Genomic DNA, 19,229 nt, shown 5'->3' on the forward strand with positions numbered 1-19,229 from the left:
TGCGTTTTGTTATTTATATACATATATGTATTATATGTATATGAACAAAAAATGAAAAAAATAGGTCTGTTTAATATCCACATTTTCAATTTCTAAGTAACAAAATACAATATATACATATTTTTTGTTTTATTGTTTTTTGGAGGGAATAGGTACTTCAACTTCTCAACTGAAAACGTGAAGATCTACTTTATATCAGTGAAATTACAGATCGTTGCTGACAAAAGTAACATATCAAGTGGCGACAGAATTTGACGCATTTTTAAAATGAGTGTTACACCAGTGCAACATTGGGAGTTAAAGGGTTAACTACAGACTACTTGTGGCAAACACTAATAATCCGACAACTAATTCGCAGTGCTTTTACTAACCAACTGAACGTTACTTTATATTACCATTAGTACTAATATCATAATTATATACTATATAATGTATTTATACTATTCATAATGCAAATGTGTCTGTAAGTTGCAGGTGAGTAGTATTCTAAAGTAGTATTCTAAAGTAATTTATAAAGACAAGAGCAAATGTAGGGATTTGTTTCTTCTCTTAAGCATCGTATTGCGTTAAGAATAAAATAGAAAACTCGTTGCATTTGACGAAACTTTTGTTTTAAGAACTTCGTTTAAAAACTTTTTAAAGATTTGTTTTAAAAACTTTTGTTAGAGATGAGAAATGTGAAAGAAATGTTTGATTTCAAATACTTAGTCCGCGCAAAGGGTTCTCAAGCCAATTAACTTTAAGTTGGTAAAATTCATTAAGAGCATTTAACAAACCCCCACTGCGACATAATAAATTATTTAAAATTTTATTGTCACCCATCTTCAACTAACACACAAGACATGAATTTGATATAATAAGTAAAAAAAAGTGTTTACACACTATATACTTATATAATGAAAATTTTCATAAAGTTTCTCCATCTTAGTGGCAAATTTGGAAATAATATTTCTTACTAGTGTAAATTTTATATTTTGTTCACTATATTTATCATAAGAGATCTGAGTCTGTAAAAACTCTTCGTAATGATTGTTTAAAAATACTATCTTCGTTCTTAACCCTTTCAGGTTCAGCAATTTTTAGGAAGCACTTGTTAAAAAGCTCGCAAGATTTTTACAACAAAAACACTGAAATCCTTAACGTTTCATGAAATACTTATTAATTTATTATTTATTCAATTGCAATTTGCTGATAAATCGTTATGGAGATCACTTTCGCATGTAACAGGGTTAATGATAAATCGTTACCTTGAGCTTGAAAGGGTTGAATATTTGTAAGGAATCTCACCTTTGGTGTCGAAATGGATCATCGAGCATCGGTCGTCGGCCGCGATGTCGCATTTGTAAACCGCACCGCCTCTGTAAACGCCAACTTGCGGAGTTTCGGCCTCCGGTGCACCCACGATCGCCCTGAAAAAGGAAAGATCGAAGTCACGTGAGATCGCGAAAGCCACAAAGAACGTTTTATTCCTATTTTAAAGATGAAAAACTGCTGATGACAGTTATATACGCAATGTACACGAAATAAATAAATCAATAAATTATTTGATTGATTTGGTCGTGTTGTTACCAGGTCATCGTTCGATATTCATTGTCGTATCGTTAAGGAAAGACGATGATGCGAACGTATTTCCGAGATCGAGGTCAGTGGTCACGAGCTATTTTGAACAGTGGCGCAAGAGTCAGTAACTGATCCGACCAACCGACGAGTTATTAAACCAGGTAACAGTTGCTACCGCAATTTTTATACGCTCGATGATACGTAGGTCGCGATGATACGGAATTGCTGCCGATTGTTTGTAATGCAAAATTTATATTAAGGAGATCATTTAAGTAATCACATAGACAATATAGGTATATTACATATTGCCTCATTTATTAGTGATCTATATTTTCTGAAGTTGAATGTTTATTTTATAAGAAATCAAAGGATTTTGTTACTTCAGTATCACGGGTTTATTAAATAAAGATAGTGGATTATTTACAAGTAGCAGATCTAAGTTTCTTTTGTAACTGAAATTATGAGATTTTTTTTGTATTGTACTTTTTCGTGTTAAATAAATCAATATCTTTAACTTATTCTAATATTTCTGTCATCATTTGTTTATGAAACTAAGTAGCAAAAGAGGATAGAAATTAAACTATATTTTTCAGGTGCTTGTAAATAACAATTTAAAGTTGTCGATTTATTTTTCATTTAAAAAAAGCAAAAGTAAGTAAAAAATATGGTTTGAAGTTTTTATTGTATAATAACTATATTTATCTTATCGAAATCTATAAATAAATAAATGAATTTCTACTTCGCTATAGATTTGTTACATTTATCTATGAAAATGCATTCAGACGTAAACATCGCTGACAAATTATTACGAGTTTTTTACGATCATTATACGACAATTTCGTTGCTTTATTTAATTATATAAACGAAGCTATTAACACAGTTTGAAATTTGTTTTTCTAAGGAAGTGAATACGTATGTCTGAATAAGAATGCGTACAATTATACTATCTCCAGCGTTAGCTAAACCATCGTGTAATGAAGAATCTAAAAATAGCAGTAGCGTAACGAAAGGCTTAACACGCTTAATTATTTTACGATTTACCGTTTGTTCCCAGTTTCGTCTAAGCGTTCTACGAATAGCTGCACTCACCCGATTGCTCTTAAAAAACTACAAATCTAATTAGAACACAACAACTATAACTGTTTTCGAATGTCTTAGTAGAAATTTAATAAAAATTAATTATTCGTCATAAAATAAAAATGAAAGTAGTTTCCAAGTTACAAATTTTCAATTAGATTTTATTAATTTTGATGGATAGACATTTTTTATTTTTCACTTCATCATTAAAAACTATATAGATTGTGGTTATTACTGTATATTAGGGGATTAAAATGTATCTTCTAGATTGACGTTTAAAGAAACTTCAGATGTTTCATGGTAAATTAAAATCATCCCCTTAATCATGAAATCGATTCGCGTGGGTGTGTTCGGACGTTAAGGAAATTGCTAGGTGAGGTAATCGATCGTATAATCATCTTGAGAGTCACCTGGGCTGGTTACACCTTGAAATCACGCTAATCCCACACTGTGTTTAGTACCGCCTACATTCAAATTAAACGTGCACTTCTACAGGAAAATTTTCCATGTATAATTAAACCAGTAACCAATAAATACACGAATAAATAACTCAGACAACCGTAGGATTTCTAAAAATTGACCTTCTTACTACATTCTAGCATACCTTGAACTTTTCTGAATGAAAGTTTTTTTTTCCTAGCGAGTACTTGCGTAATAATTGAATCTACAGTAAGGATTTTATTCGTCATTCACATTATATAAACTGATTTGCAAGGGTTATTAAAAAATACAAACTAATATAGGATGGTTTAAAATGAGTTGAAAAGATACTTATTTTACAATTAACTAAACTCTAAATCTCTGTAAGAATTCTGATCTGAAGTTATTGAGTAATAAATCTTTAAAAGCATTTCACACTCTTTGTATCACCCTTATAATCATTAAATATATTTTCGAAACTTTGAATTTAATGACAAATTTATTATAAAAACGTAGCTTATGTTTCCTGGTGGTCGCATTTGGCTTGTAAAAAACTAAAAATGACCTCGATATTATATGAAAAATGGCTGACAGATACCACTGCTTTCATTATTTTATCACTGCATATGAGAGGACTTCAGTCTTGTAGACAACAGACTATTCACCGCATCGAACAAAAATAATGGACAATAGATTCAATTTACCTCGTAGAATGATAAGAATTTTTTTCGAAGAAAAATGATACCTTACGTAAATATTTTTCATTCAATTACCAATAGACAAAAAAAAAGGTGTATATCGAGCAAGCTATACATTTTTTACTTTGAGTTAAAAATATAAATTTTGACGGATTAACTTACAGAAACTGTAATCAATAATTTCTTTACTGTATTGAGTGATCTAACAAGTTTCAACCACGTTAAATTTGTATAAACTTTTTCCTATACCAAGTTTCAAACAATGATGTATGCTATAAATACGCAACCTCCAGAATCAACTGTTCAGAATTGATTCGATTGCTCAATTGAAATTTACGAAGTAATAATCTATACTTAATTTTATTTATGATGAAGTCTTTTTCAAACTGAATATAATTACATAACGGATACAGTTACATTCCCTAGAAACAAATAACAAAATTGTATGCACTGATAAAACATGCGATAATTATGTGCATTAATCAAAAGTCAAAACTGATGCCCAATATAATAATTTATCCAAAATGATAATCAATATACAACTGCTAATTTATTAGAAACTCAGAAGCGTGTCCTATTTCAATATTTGTTCTCGTTCACCACCACTAAAACTCTTTAAAAATAGGAAAGCAAAGCGGTACATTGAACTCAAATTACGTTACTAGTTTATTAAGAAATAAAATAATGGATTAGTTGAAACTTAATGAATTACTCTGAGACCCTGTGAAATAATAAACAGAAGCAGGCACAATGATTATAAAAATGATTTTAAAGAAATAACAATACTGTCACAGCATTTCACACTTTCAATTAATTTCATTAAGAAATTTTCAAAGTGACATTAAATTCTTTATCGCTAATTTATCGAAAACTCACCAAGCGAACGCATTATGCTGTCGCGAGTAAATTTACTATCGTCCATTTCAAGCTGACAGTAGCCTGACAAAGGATGAACTTGAATGCGCCCGAATGGAACTGACAATCTTTTGTAGGAAACTCCATCTTGATCGTTTGAAATGGTAAAAATGGCATCGTTTACGGGACAACCTTGGCATAGTCTACTAGCTTCTAGGCTGCAGCTACTGTATGTGCGTGTATGTAAGCGACACACGCGTACAGAATCGCGCGCCAAAGCGACTGGAAAAAGAAGAGAGGCAACGATTATGCAAGTTATGTAAGCAATCCGTAAGTCCACGCAACGCGGCGCCAGAATCTCGAGTCGTCGCTTTAATAACGATGAATGGTAGTAAACTGTATGGAAGACTTAATTATCCGGAAGAGATTTCACATGGTGTGTTTAGCAAGTTCCGAGACCGACAAGGGAACTTCGGTCACTCGAAAATTCCGACTTCTTTACAAACTTTGCAGTTTGTAGGAGCTGTTAATATAAGCATGAGATAATTGTTTTAATTACTTTTTGGTTCTTTAGGGTGGAAACACGCCTAAAAGTTTAATGAGGGTTCTTCTATTGTCTTTATATCTTGGCAACTATAGTTGATATAAACAAATTATTACAATGAAAATTTAAGGGCCTTTTATGATCTATAAAACTGTGCAGTGAAATTCTTAAAAATTCGTTGATTTACATCTTAATTTAATTGAAAGACAAATTTTTAATAATTTCATTGCAACATTTTATAGAAGATAAAAAGCCATTAAATTTTCAATAAAAATCATGAAAGAAAAAATTAAATATTGAAAGATTCTATAAATATTGTTGAAAGTGTCAATTAGGATCAGCCACCTCAATAAAGATCTGCGAAACTTGTAGCTGGCAGTATATAAACTGATACTATTAAATGAATTTACACAATTTTTATGAGATTTATAGACATCTGTGATGTGGAAAATCAGATAAAAACTGATTAATACTACAAACAGTCTTTACTTATTGAAATTATCTTGTGTTACATCCATGGTTATATTTCGTTTTTGTACATATATAAACAGTAAGTGTTCCCAACATGGATAAGTTCTGAATATCGCAACACATTTCTATAAGGAAAGATGTGAACAATATACAAAGATTAAAATCACCAATTAAAAGGTGATCAATGTTATCAAAGTGATTTCAGTTACCTACCAGACCCTACACATATCTCTATTCTTCACTCGAATTTTGCACTACATAATATTAAATTATTAAAGTCTAAAGGAAGTGTCCTCCCTCAGACTAACAAGTGACATCAAGCATCGCATTACAATCGTGCTATATCAGTCACTTTGGTGAAACGGCATGGAACAACAATGGACGAGTGCTACAAGATTTATTTTCACAGTCGAGGGATTATACGAAGCTGTTCGCCGACGAAATTCGATACATTTACGACCTCGATGTCCGAGGGATTCGCGGACGCGACGCGTTAATAGCAAACGTGGGTCGGACCTGACGAGGACTTAAGCTCGCCCACTCTATTTTTCTTTTCTTTTCCAGTCGTTGTATTTTTTTTTTTTTTTCGCAATCCCGAGGACCTACACTCACCGATATGTGACGCATGCACCAGAACGGGTGTGCAGGGGCGAACCGGTCCCGCAGGATACCACGAATAACGAACGCCTAGAAATCCTTTTCTCTTCCTCGGGACCGTTACCCTTTTTCTCCTTGTCACAAATTTCTTTTTTCGCCTATACCACTGTTACGTTTATTTACTCACGTTTGATTATTATGTCCCTCGCATTCTATGCAGGGTCTCGTCTCATCCTGAATCATGTATTTTTTATATTATTTTTAAGCTAAATATTTTATTCATTTTATATTATAATAACTGTACCAATAAGTAATCCGCTATTTTTCTTCTTGACAAAGTTGTAACATAATTTAATCCTGGATCTCATCTCACTGTGAATCTCCTATTTTTTATATTATTTTTAAGCTAAGTATTTTATTCATTTTATATTATAATAACTGTACCAATAAGTAATCCGATATTTTTCTTCCTGACAAAGTTGTAACATAATTTAATCCTGGATCTCACCTCACTGTGAATCTCCTATTTTTTATATTATTTTTAAGCTGAGAATTGTGTTCCCTTTTTCTACTATTTTTCTTTTTGATAAATTTGTAATACAATTTAATTTACTTTTTGTTAGAAGAATGATGAGTAGTGTTCGAGAACTGAAACAAATACGGAAGTAGAATCGTCTAATTTTCAGAAAAATTAATATTACACTGTAAAAGCTAGAATGGATTACTCATTGGTACACCTTCTTGTATTTCGTACCACATAGGATAGGTAATTACCTTAATGGTCTAATATAATATAATTGTACGTGGAGTACTTGAAAGGGTTAATGCTTGTCGTAAACGATACTTGTTACTTTCTGATGACTGCCGAAGAATTCTTTCACGTGTGTACTGTTTAGATGTGCCTATTATATTACCACGCATGATTAAAAGAAATAACTGCTCAAATAAAAAGTAGATAAATTGAATGACGTTTGTATAATTTTATATGAAAAAGCGTCAAAATAGAAACTTGATAACCAATAAAAAAAGATACCTATTTAATTAAAAATTAGATAAATTTGATAATGTTTGTATAATTTTATCTAAGAGATAACAGAACGTAAACGATCAAAATGGAGACTTAATTAACTCCACCAGTCTTTAATAGCATTACCCTCTTCCTTTTTATATATTTACCTACTTTTCATAAGACGTTGTTCAGTCGATTTTCCATTGTCTTATTTTTTTATAGTTATTAATTTCTGTCGAATTCTACCGTTATCAGTTCCTACAAGCCGGATTTGTCGGTGGAACATAGGTAAAATCACCGACGATTAGCTGTGACAGTAGGCGTCAAAGATGGATCGGCGCGAGCAGCAGGTTATGCGAGGACTGGCAACCTGACATCGAGGGAAAGTTGAAACGCGTTGATTTACAATGCCGGTCCAGCTTAAGGAACAATTTAGATGCCTTTTTTATTTGATTGCGACTGGATCTGGACAGCTGACAATAAAAATGACGGGTTCGAGAGCGACTGCTATTTAAGACGTCCGATAAGGCTGTTCCACCTCTGTAAATCATTCCCTGTTAAGGTAATTGGCGTTGCCTGTGTCGCTGTTACAGACAGTTAAATAGAAAAACTAACGTATTTCTTTCTTCACTATTTCGGAAGGACGTGTTACGAAATTTTTAAATGTGCCACAATGAAATCTCTATGCAAGGTTTACATTGACGAACAAAAATAGGTCCTCGTAGATTGTACGCACAATACTGTATCTAGAAATTAATAAGATGACTGAATTTTCTTTCTATATATTTTTTATTATCAATGTCTATAGGAATATACTTTTTTTATTATATTTAATAATGTAGAAAATGTTATAATTATGTAAGTATATAAGAAAGTTTATAATTAATACTGACACTATTACGTAGAATCGTCAAAATGGTGGATGTGAAATGTGTTATTTCACAATTACTGAAAATATGAAGGTGTTTTCATCAGAATTTATTACATTGTATACTATAGATATATACAAATATATCGCATAACTTCGTTATTATATATATTCATGTTCAATTGATTCAGTAGGTGATGAATAACGAGAGTATAAATAATGTACATATAAGGAATATGTGACATATATTTTAAAATTATAATAATGTACATATAAGGAATATGTGATGTATATTTTAAAATTCTCCTCTCTGCACATATTTAAAATATACGTCACATATTCCTTATATGTATATTATTTATACTCTCGTTATTCATCACCTACTGAATCAATTGAACATGAATAATAACCGCTGTAACAAAAACAAAATTGTACAGATGGTGTATTACTTTAATAAAGATTTATTCACTGTTGAAGGATAAACAATTATTTGTTATTCTATGATTTGTACTTTCGGTGAAAATACACCTGACATTGCTTACACGTCCAAACTTCAAAATAAAATCTGTATAATACCGAATTTTAAATACAGGGTGGGCCAAAGGTCACCACTCATTTCAATGCTTATTGAAATATCAATAGAGTATTGGCTTACCATTGAGTAGGTAATGACTTTTGTCCCACCTTATAGAAAGCAGATTGTCATCCATACAACACAGAGTTGACAACTAAATTTACAAATATGAAGAGCTAAAGACTCGATACTTAAAGTGAATATTTACTGGAGAATACACAATTTATTATGTTCTATATTTACCTCCCATGTATCTAAGCAATGAATTGCATACTTGCATTCTTTAAACAATGATAATATGCACAACGTCCACAGAACGTGATATCAGTTACAAGATCGCTGCATCGTTCAGACAACTATGCAGTCACAAATAGCCTTACGCGACGGTTCAAATGTCCCGGGTGAAATAGTTAAGAAAATTCAAGTCCACGTTTCCTGGTATTTATAAACCGTACACAGTAACACGTCTGTTGTGTTCGACCACTTTAGATTTATTGGATGTTGCGCTCTGGTACGTGCTAATGAAAGCTTGCAGCTGCATCGAGTGAGTTGCAGGTGCCGTGATTTAGCGTCTTCTAAATTAGCTCGTGAGCACATCTGACTCGCGAAATTTGGTTGAAAATCGAGATACTTATTCGAGTTGAGTGCATTCATTTGAGAAAATTTTAGGAAATTTTGTAATTGCTCCATTGTAAATTGCATCATTCGATTCTGAAGAAAGTTACTCATTTAACCCCTAACCCAGCTGTTCTCTTCGGGTCTGTATGACCAGAAATGAAGATTATACTTCAATGGATATTGTATTTTTAAATATTTGTTTTTAGTAACCAACGTATTTCAATGTCACGTCTATTTTTCGTGTATTTTCCATTTGTTAAGACCAAATCGTTTCAAAATTTAAAATAATTTTATTCAAAGGGATAGAAACCTGAAGTGAGAACAGTAGTGTTAAGGTGGGGTCTGAGGAACCCCATGAATATTGTTAGAATATTTTATTTCCATTCAATAGTTACATAACACATTGTCGACTGGACAAATTGTGTCTGGCTGTACGTTGACCATCACGGATATGTTCCGAGTGACACGTAATAATGTTAGTAGCTTCAAATAATAAAGTAATGACCTTATATTTAGTCTCATATTTCATAAAGCTTACACAAAATACACGAAAGTAAAAATATATATTTGTCACCAAAGATCATCAATACTTATGTAAATATGGGCTTGAATGGATTAATGTACAGGAAATGAAATCGAGCAAAAATGTTTCTACTCTATTTAACATTCTACTTGATTACGAATAAAATAAAAAACCCATATTATGCAATATTTATTAACTTTACCACAAAATTTTTTGCAATTACTAATTGTTCGCATTAAGCATGTCCTAGAGTACAAAGGACTATATTAGACCATCCTATCACTAACTAATAATCTTCATTAACTCGAAAATTTCAATTTTGTTGAAACTTTGCAGGCTTGCTGGGTACCTCAATAGAAGTATCAGGCAATTTTTATTTCTCGTTACTTTGCGGTTTATCATGTTAAAAGCACCCTTAAATGTTAATGTTCGTTTTCTTATTTTCCTATATATTTTGAAAACTATGTAATGGCATAATGAATGGCATAATTAAATGTATACAAATGTAATGGCTTTCTCTGTTTTATAAAACTGTCAAAGAAAACTTGTTTATTTACATCTTTATTTAATTGAAAAACAAATTTTTAATAATCTCATTGCATAGTTTTATAGAGCATAAAAAGCTGTTAAAATGCTATTCCAACAATTTTGTTATATCTACTACAATTTTAAATACATACAACAAAATGGGAAACCCACATTAACCTTTAAGGGGTGTCTTCACTCTAAATATAACCAGAAAACAGTAAAAAAGAAAAATAGCTCGATACTTCTATTGAAATCCCTTACAAATTCGCAGTTTTAAAAAAATAGGCACCTTCGATTCATCAGAGTTTCCTTTTAAGGTATATTTCCTCGAGTCCTTCTTAATGTTCACGAACCACGAATTCGGTGCTCACGTTGCTTCCCACGCAACGAGGGACACGCATCGCCGTATAAATATGTCGCGTATACGTACGTGCGCGGATCCGGGCGCGCGTTTTCAGAGATCAAAGCTCGAGATCCCATGTGAAAACGGGCCCTCCGGTTCGTCCCGTTCCGTTGAGCAACGGCGTCGCGAATGGAGCCGTCCGATTTTGCCAAATACGGGGTTACAAATGCGCGTCTGTCGCGGCATCGCGTCGCGATATAAGTCAATACGACGGCCTCGCGTGCCGTGAATAAAGGGACGCCGATATTCCAGGCTTGCCGATGAAACTTGAATTACGCGCCGGCGACAGGCCTCTCTAATTCATGCGGGACGGATTAACAGTAGCTCGCGATTTTTCCGCGCAATATACAGGGTGATTCATCTAACGCTGGCCACCCGAATTACTTGTAAACTGTTTGTTGTATGAGAAAATGTTTGAAACAAAAGTTGTATGGTATTAAGGGGGGCGTACAACGTAATAATTAGTTTTTTGTTGTTTTGCTTTGCTATCGAGACATGAAGGTCACCTTGAGTTTTTTAATCGTAATGTGTACAATTTGATCCTGTAATTGGAAAAAGTGTTGAACGCTGAATAAAAAACTATTGGAGTATATGCGTCAAAAAATTAATAATTACTGAGATATTCTTGAGATCCGTAGAACACTTGCAATCGTTCTCTGAATTTGACACCATTTAAATATGTACTTTGTTTGGGGACATCTCAAAAATGATGTTTATTGTGAACTACCAACGCCATATTATAACTCTAGAAACAATTGATCATGTGTCATTTGCATTTATTGAACGACTACATACTTGCACTGATTGTAACAATCACCATTTTTAACACTATTTTAAAAATATTTCGGTAATTATTGGTTTCAGGACTCATATATATCCTAACAGTTTTTTATTCGCCGTTTAACAGTGTAACCATTGATATCACACAACTTTTGTTCCAAACATTTTTTCATACAAGAAACAGTTTATAAGTAATTAAGGTGGCAGCGTTTGGTGAATCACCCTGTATACGTGTCGACGATTTTTCATCGGGAGCTACGTAATGTCCGCGGATGTCGCAAAAGGGCAGGGTGCCGTGTAGTCGGCGGGTTTCAGACGATCACCGTTTCAGCGACAGCTAGAGATGGATTTATTTATTGGCCCATTGATCCACGAGCTGATAGCGATTACGCTTTCAGCGTGAAAAAGGTGCACGGGTCGCGTGTGAATGCGTCGTGAGGAATGGAAATTTAGGTGCGTTTGAGGGAGGAAAGAAGTAGCTAACCTTGACTGATGCGACCCTTTTAGTGATTGGCACTTTGAAGACCAAGAAGCAACATACTGGATTAAATTGTATGTAACTTACACTCTTCACTTTTAAAATTTGTTATTTTCTGAGATAATCTATGGTTAATATTAGCATTAGTTATATGTAGCTTCCATTATTGTGAATAAATTAGAGAGAAAAGAAACGGCTAACTAATGTGACCCCTTCAGTGATTGGCACTTTGAAGACCAAGAGGCAATATACTGGGTTAAATTGTACGTAACTTACACTTCTTAGTGTTAAATTTTGTATTTTCTATAGATTACCAGAAGATAATTTGTGGTTAATATTAAGCTACCATGTAGCTTCTGTTATTATAAATAAATAAAAGAAAAAGAAGAGGCGAACCTTGATTGACGTTTCCCTGTTAGGAAATGAGTAGCCCTTTGAAGACCAAGAAGCAATAAACCGTATTAATTTATGGTTAATATTAGCCTACTATGTAGCAGCCATTGTTATAAATAAATAAGAAAAAAAAAACGACTAGTCCTGATTGATGCTTCCCTATTAATGGACTACCCTTTTGAAGACCAAGAGCAATATTAATATACATATTATATCATATGTAACTTACATTCCTCAATTCAAATTTTGCATTTTCTTGTGATAAATAAATTGTTTTCTGAGATAATTTATGGCTAATATTAGTTTATTATGCAGCCTCAATGATTATAAATAAATAATTTTTATTTCTTTATTAGTTGATCTAGTTTTCAGTTTTCTTCATCTGCAACGTATAATAAGGAATAAGTCATATGATTATTGAATCGAATGAATCAAGTTCATTTTGATTAATTAAGTTGGACACTGAAAACTAATGACTGAAACTCAATGAGCTTGAACATTCACTAAGTTGTTTGTTTATCTTGCAGAAAAGTACTGTACATGGACCGAATCTTTTGTAGGTAAATGATGCGCTACAGGTTGCTGAAGTATTTGAATGTTGACCGTGGGTGTTGTGCGTGAAATATTGGAGCTTAGAAACCTTAGTGAGTGATAATCACTTAAAAAACATAGACACGATTCGAGTAGGCTGAACAAAGGCTGCTGGTAAGCCGGGTGGCCTTCAGGCTCCCGAGTAAAGTAGAGCAGAAATTAAATGATAAGAAAATCACGAAAAGCAAGATTGTAAATTTCTTATTGTATTCGACAAACTTCTAAATAATTAAATTCGTTAATCTTTATTATTTTTAACATTTATTGAAATATCCGAATATTTCCCTTTACGATCACATGTAGTTAAACGTTAAAGCGAAAAGTAAATGTGTAATTATAATAAATATTACTGTAATATACTGTAATTATGTAATAATAATTGGATATTTTTATTACACAAATACAAAGTTAAAACATGAAAATACAACAGAGAAAGGTAAAAGACAATGCACAAAGAAAAATAAAGTACAAGAAGTAAGAACGGTATAAATTAAATAAAATATTTAAGCTGACCCTGATAATTACAATTATCAATTACCATCGCACCCTAGGATAGACATTACATGCTTAATTCACTGGTTTCCGCTACAACTGTCGCAATCGAGCAGAAACACGTGCATCTGCATAAAGAACCACGATTGTAATGCTGCCATGGTATTTCAAGCCGGAAACACGTAATACTTTAAGACCCTACAGAGGGAAGTGACTTCTATACATCCACGGAAAGTATTACGTACAACCGACAAGTCACGTAAAATCACACGCTGTCTTGCTTGTAATGAATCTCATCCACTATCGCACACAATCCATCTTAATAAGCAGCTCACTGAAAATCAAACTGACAATTTCTTCGTCATAATTCCATTAATATTAAATTACACTTGAATAATTTCGGTTCATAAATACTACTGAATTATATACGATACTCTTATCTGCATAAAAATAGAAATTATTTTTTTAAGAAGACTATATTGTTTTATTACGAAACTATTCAGTCTTGTATTAAATAGTGATTTCTATTTCAATCCTTAATCACATATTTTGAAACTTTAATAATTATTCTTAAAAGATTGATATTTCAGATATACATAACAGTTTTAGATAATATCCCTTTCTTGATACATGAGACCTAATGTCTAGACCGTGAGAGTTTACTTGAAATTCATATTCTTCTGCCAGCTAAATTTAAATAGAATTTTATTTATTTTTTTCTCTTTAAAACGGAACCATGTTAAGTTCTACTTAAATTTGTATTTTATAATTATTTTCATCATAATTTATTGTGACTAATGTTTTATATAATAAAATAAATGATTACATTAAGAGAACCTACTTTTCAATTAACTTAGATTACATTACATTAAAGTATTTCCTTTCCTTTAAGTTAAATTCAAGGTTTACCGTTAAAGGCGAACAGTTTCGGAGCACCCTGTATATGGGGGGGGGGGGGGGGGGGGGAATGGAAAGATCAAACGCAGTGGGAAAACGAGCTTCCACGAGATTTTTGGAATGAAATCCCCGATTAAGGTAGAGAGTTCAGCGAACTCAAGATCTTCACCGGGAACGTGCATATGGTAATGAGTATGCGCGTGCTAGGAAATTTAAAACCAGGTGGAATATGCCTTCCACACGATATGCACATGCAAGTTGGATACATTATCGCTGGGCATGATGAAATTCCGCTAAACCAGCAACGCCGAATTATTGCGAAATTTCGCTACTTCACACTAGCAGACCTAACCAGGAGTAAGTATGCTAATAAATTCTAATATGTTAAACAAAATTAATCCAAATTTTTTTTTCTTCATCACTTATGGTCACATGAATCAATTGTTTGGGTTATTACTGACACTAATATTGGGTTGAATGGAAAGCTTTTACAGTTGTTTGTTTTTAGATGCCATAGAGTGCTTCAACAATATATGATTAAAAACTGTAATAATGATGACTCATCATGATGAGTTACGGTCGTTGTCATTTTAAATCACATGCATCTATTGCCTTTGGTTACTCAAAATGTAGTTCAGAATTTGTACTAAAATCTCTGAAACCACATTCGAACTTTACGAAAGACCTTCTCTATAAATTTTATGAATAGTTTTTACTGCTTGCCTGGCCGCAATGTTAATCAATATTACTTCCTGAAACTCGTGAAGCAATGCAAGGCGAATATACATTTTATCAGCTGACACTTTTGAATGATTTTTATAAGAAGAAAAACAACTAAAAAGTTTGGAATGGAATTGTGAAGAAAGTACCTGAGAGAATATTAAATAGATGAGATGATGAAGACATAAGAATAATCACAAAATAATTATCTAATAGGATGTTATAGTGATATCCCCTAGAAATGCAAGAATTTTCCGTTCAACCCACACATTTCCTTTTTACTTTTACTTTGTATGAATAATTAAGATTTTTACCTAGTCGCTTATTTTATATATTCGATCTATTTGATTTATTAGTTATATCGACATTTTTAGTTCTTGATTTCAGTACGACTAATTAATGGGTGATCCGGACCAGGCTCATCCTTAAGTAGAATCGTAAACATCTTTCATTCTTACCATAAAGTAAGGATGAACGAGGTAATCGGAAGAATCACATTGGTACCGATCGTCTCCTTGAAGTTATATTTCTCACTGTTCCGTGGAGACACTGTGGGTGTACGGAAGGATAAACAAATAATAACACATTTCAATGAATTCCCAATTTACTGTATAATTTGATATGTTTTAGGAAGTTTATTAATCGTTGAATTGTTTTTGTGGCCTTTAACCTTCAACCGGATAGAAGAGCATTAGAAGCTCTTTTACTGTTTCATAACAAAACATATAATAATAAATATAATAGATAATTAAAAATTTTATGTTACTACCTTACTAAATAAACAAACTGAATTTAAATAAGTAAAATAATTTAGAACTATTAATTTCATCTATTCTGTAGTAAGAGCCTCTGAGGCTCTACTCCATTTAATCCTGAAGAGTAAAATAAAAGTAAAATAAAATCTGTAGTAAATTAAAAGCCAACACAAATTCCGTCAAAAGCACTATTATAATTTCAGTCATGTTAAAATAGTAAATCTGTAATCCGTCATTTTGACGGGTTTGGTAGTTCTACTGTGTTAATTACTGTGTGTAAGCTGAATACTTTTTTCATTGAAGGATGGTGTGATCTATTGTTAGTCCAGTGTTGCATGAATCGTAAGATGAGGGATCGTTTTTGGTGAAGAGGTACATAATAATGGATGATTTTCGTGTGTCCTATTCTTATCCTCGAGATTATTATTTGGTCCTGTATAAACATTTTCATATGCATAATTAATAATTAAAGAGAGTAAGAACGATATAAGTCTAGAAGTCTTCAAGAGAGAAATAATCTTTTATAAGTCACATCACCTGCTCAAATTCATTCCTCTTTATAATCGACGTTTAAGTACTTATAATTTCGTTTTGCTTTTCTTACGACAGAAGAGACAATAGAAAAGTCTAAGTTAGGAAAATCATAATAAAACGAAGAATTGAATGTAATATAGCACACATTTCTGCGTGGATTATCTAATATTAACCTCCAAAGCAATATTTTTAACTCACAATGAATTAATTTTTACAACACGGATAAATGGCGACTTCAATGCTGCTTTACTTTGAATATTTCACGATCATGTTTCTTGCTATTGATTTATCGAAATGTCACGGGAATACATTAAGATACTGTTTTATCTGGTGTTTATACTGTACAGCGGTGTAATAAATGTGCTTCGAGATAAATCTCGTTTCAACTTGTGTCTCGAAGGAGGAAAAAAAATTGTCATCATGTCCGCGTACTTTCTAATTCGACGAGCATAAAATAACTTGCTTTGAGTGCCACCATTCGAAAAATGTACATTTTCATGACATTTTCTCGTATAAATCTAAAATTAGTGTGTACTCTGACTTGCACTGAAATTTTTATCGTATTCAGTTTCTAAAATTGTTTAGAAAATTTCATTACGTTTTTTACGATTATAGCACTTTTAACTTTCGTGAAGTATTTAATAAATTGTTGCAGTACTATTCCTGGAATTAAACTTGGTCTAAAGTCTAAGCTAAAATAGAATTAAGGAAATACATTTACATGTCATATATTACAGATTTCTCCGATAAAGAATATAATTAAACATTAGAATCTGAGTTTGGATCAAATTGAACTTAAAAAGAAATAGATTCTCTATCGTATGAGTACTTATATTAGTGCATAAACAATGCTTATCAATTTATTAAAATATTATCATGTTTCATCGTTTATAAATATTCTATAACTATAAAGAAATTTTTGAATATAAATAAATATCTGCAATTTATAATTTAGCCACCCCTTCTGGGTGAATTAAACACGAAGGTCAACTAAATATAAGAAAAAATAAATATTAGAATATACACAATTCTGACAATTCATTAAAATAGAACTATACTAAAGTAATAACTTTATATTTATAGTAACAAAATCCTTTTGTTAAAACTTAAATTATACGTGATGCTTCATTCTCCTCCCGGCTTATTTTATATTGTGATAATGCATCTTATAATATTACAGGATTAGGCGTCAAAATGTCAGTATTATTTAGGTGAATTTCGCCATGCACATTAATAATTCTATTCCATTATAACATATACAAGAGCATAAAAAAAATAACAGAAAAACCTTAATAAAACTCCTATCTTTATTAGAATCTCTCAAAACATTTAACCCTTAAGAACACGGACCGTGAATACGCCATTTCTTTGTTCGTAATTGTAAAAGGCTTTTCGTTTATCTTAATTAAATAATTTCCTATTTTTAATAATAGATAAAAGTAAAAAATTCAGAGAAATAGAAGACTTTTCCTTACCAGAGGTTTACGGAATACACCATTCGTGTCCTTGATGGTTACCAGAAGAAAGAAACTTCCCCTTAATCTCCAGTTTCAGTAAACAATTTAAAAACGTCTGTATCCGCATAAAACTCCGCGATCTACTAATTACGATCGTATACTTTCACTTTTGGGTCCTCAACTGATTCTCTTTAATTCTTATTGCAATTCAGAGCAAAATTAAAGATGCACTATTATGGTCTCGTGAAATCTGCAAATGGGCATAATTGTCGCCGAAGATCACCGTTTTTCAAAGTTATCGGTCGTCATACCATGACTTACATAATTCGTTCACCTTGAAAACGATCCGGCGAAAGATCTCGTGGGGAGGGGAACAGAAATTTAAGGGTCACGCAATGCGCGGTCTCGACGCGCGATCTCTGTCGATGACGCAAGGCGAACGGAGGCGTATCGACGTCCGCGGCTCCGCTACTTTATAAGGAGCACCACCTCACCAACACCAGTCGGCTTTCACTGTGAGGCAAAGCACCGAACGCTTCGAGCGAAATCGTGCGTACACGCGAGTACGTGACACGCAGGTAGCACGATTTACGATCACCTGGTGAAAATACCGTTCAATCAACGGATCGAGGGTAGTTTTTCGCTGGTGATCGATGGTATCCCTGACATATTACGAACCAAATCTCATGCACCCAATAGAAGATACTGGGCAGAATTGATCGAGTACCTTTCCACGTGTTTATATAGATTTAGATAAATTTTCAGATTTATATAGTTATACAAGGTGAGTCATTTAAATCGATTCCCTGGAATATCTTCGAAACCATTGATGACACCGAAAAATGTTTCAAATAAAACATTTAACCCTTAACAAAAAACCGTGTCTTTTTGGAAACATTAGCAATGTTTCGTAAGAATTGTATTTAGTTTTATCAGGAATCGAATGACAAACGTTGAATAGTTTCGAAGGAGAGGGGGGGGTAAAAATAGAAAAGGTGGAATTTTGAAATTAATATGTTTACTAAACTAATGAGTTTTCGGCATAAAGAGCTCAATACTTTTTTTGTAGGGAATGACGAGCAACATTAACTAACCCATTGAAAAATATATGATTCCATGTAAGGAAAACAAATTTGACCTTCATATGACCTCTACGCGTCCAGCTACAAAAAAATACTCATCAAATTATTCCTCTTCAGACTATTCAAATTTATCTGAACTTTTTTTTGTTATCACCAACAATTTCGAAGGTACTGTAGGTGATTGGTTGAAATGACTCACCCTGTATATGTCAATATTGTTTTATTTTTCTGTAAATCGTTTACACTTATAAACATACTGTTCCAAGAGATTGAGAAACAGTTTTTGCTCAACTACCTTTCCACGT

The 19,229-nt window shown here is 32.6% G+C and overlaps 1 protein-coding gene across 1 annotated transcript in view; it reads right to left on the minus strand.

Annotated features, from left to right (window-relative positions):
* LOC107190848 (integrin alpha-PS2-like) overlaps window positions 1–19,229 on the minus strand; it is a 173,172-nt gene that overhangs the window by 120,573 nt on the left and 33,370 nt on the right. The window contains 1 exon segment of the mRNA XM_015579733.1: window positions 1,288–1,409. Coding sequence (XP_015435219.1) covers window positions 1,288–1,409 — 122 coding nt within the window.

Source organism: Dufourea novaeangliae, unplaced genomic scaffold (genome assembly GCF_001272555.1).
Source record: "Dufourea novaeangliae isolate 0120121106 unplaced genomic scaffold, ASM127255v1 scaffold205, whole genome shotgun sequence".
Classification (NCBI taxonomy): domain Eukaryota; kingdom Metazoa; phylum Arthropoda; class Insecta; order Hymenoptera; family Halictidae; genus Dufourea; species Dufourea novaeangliae.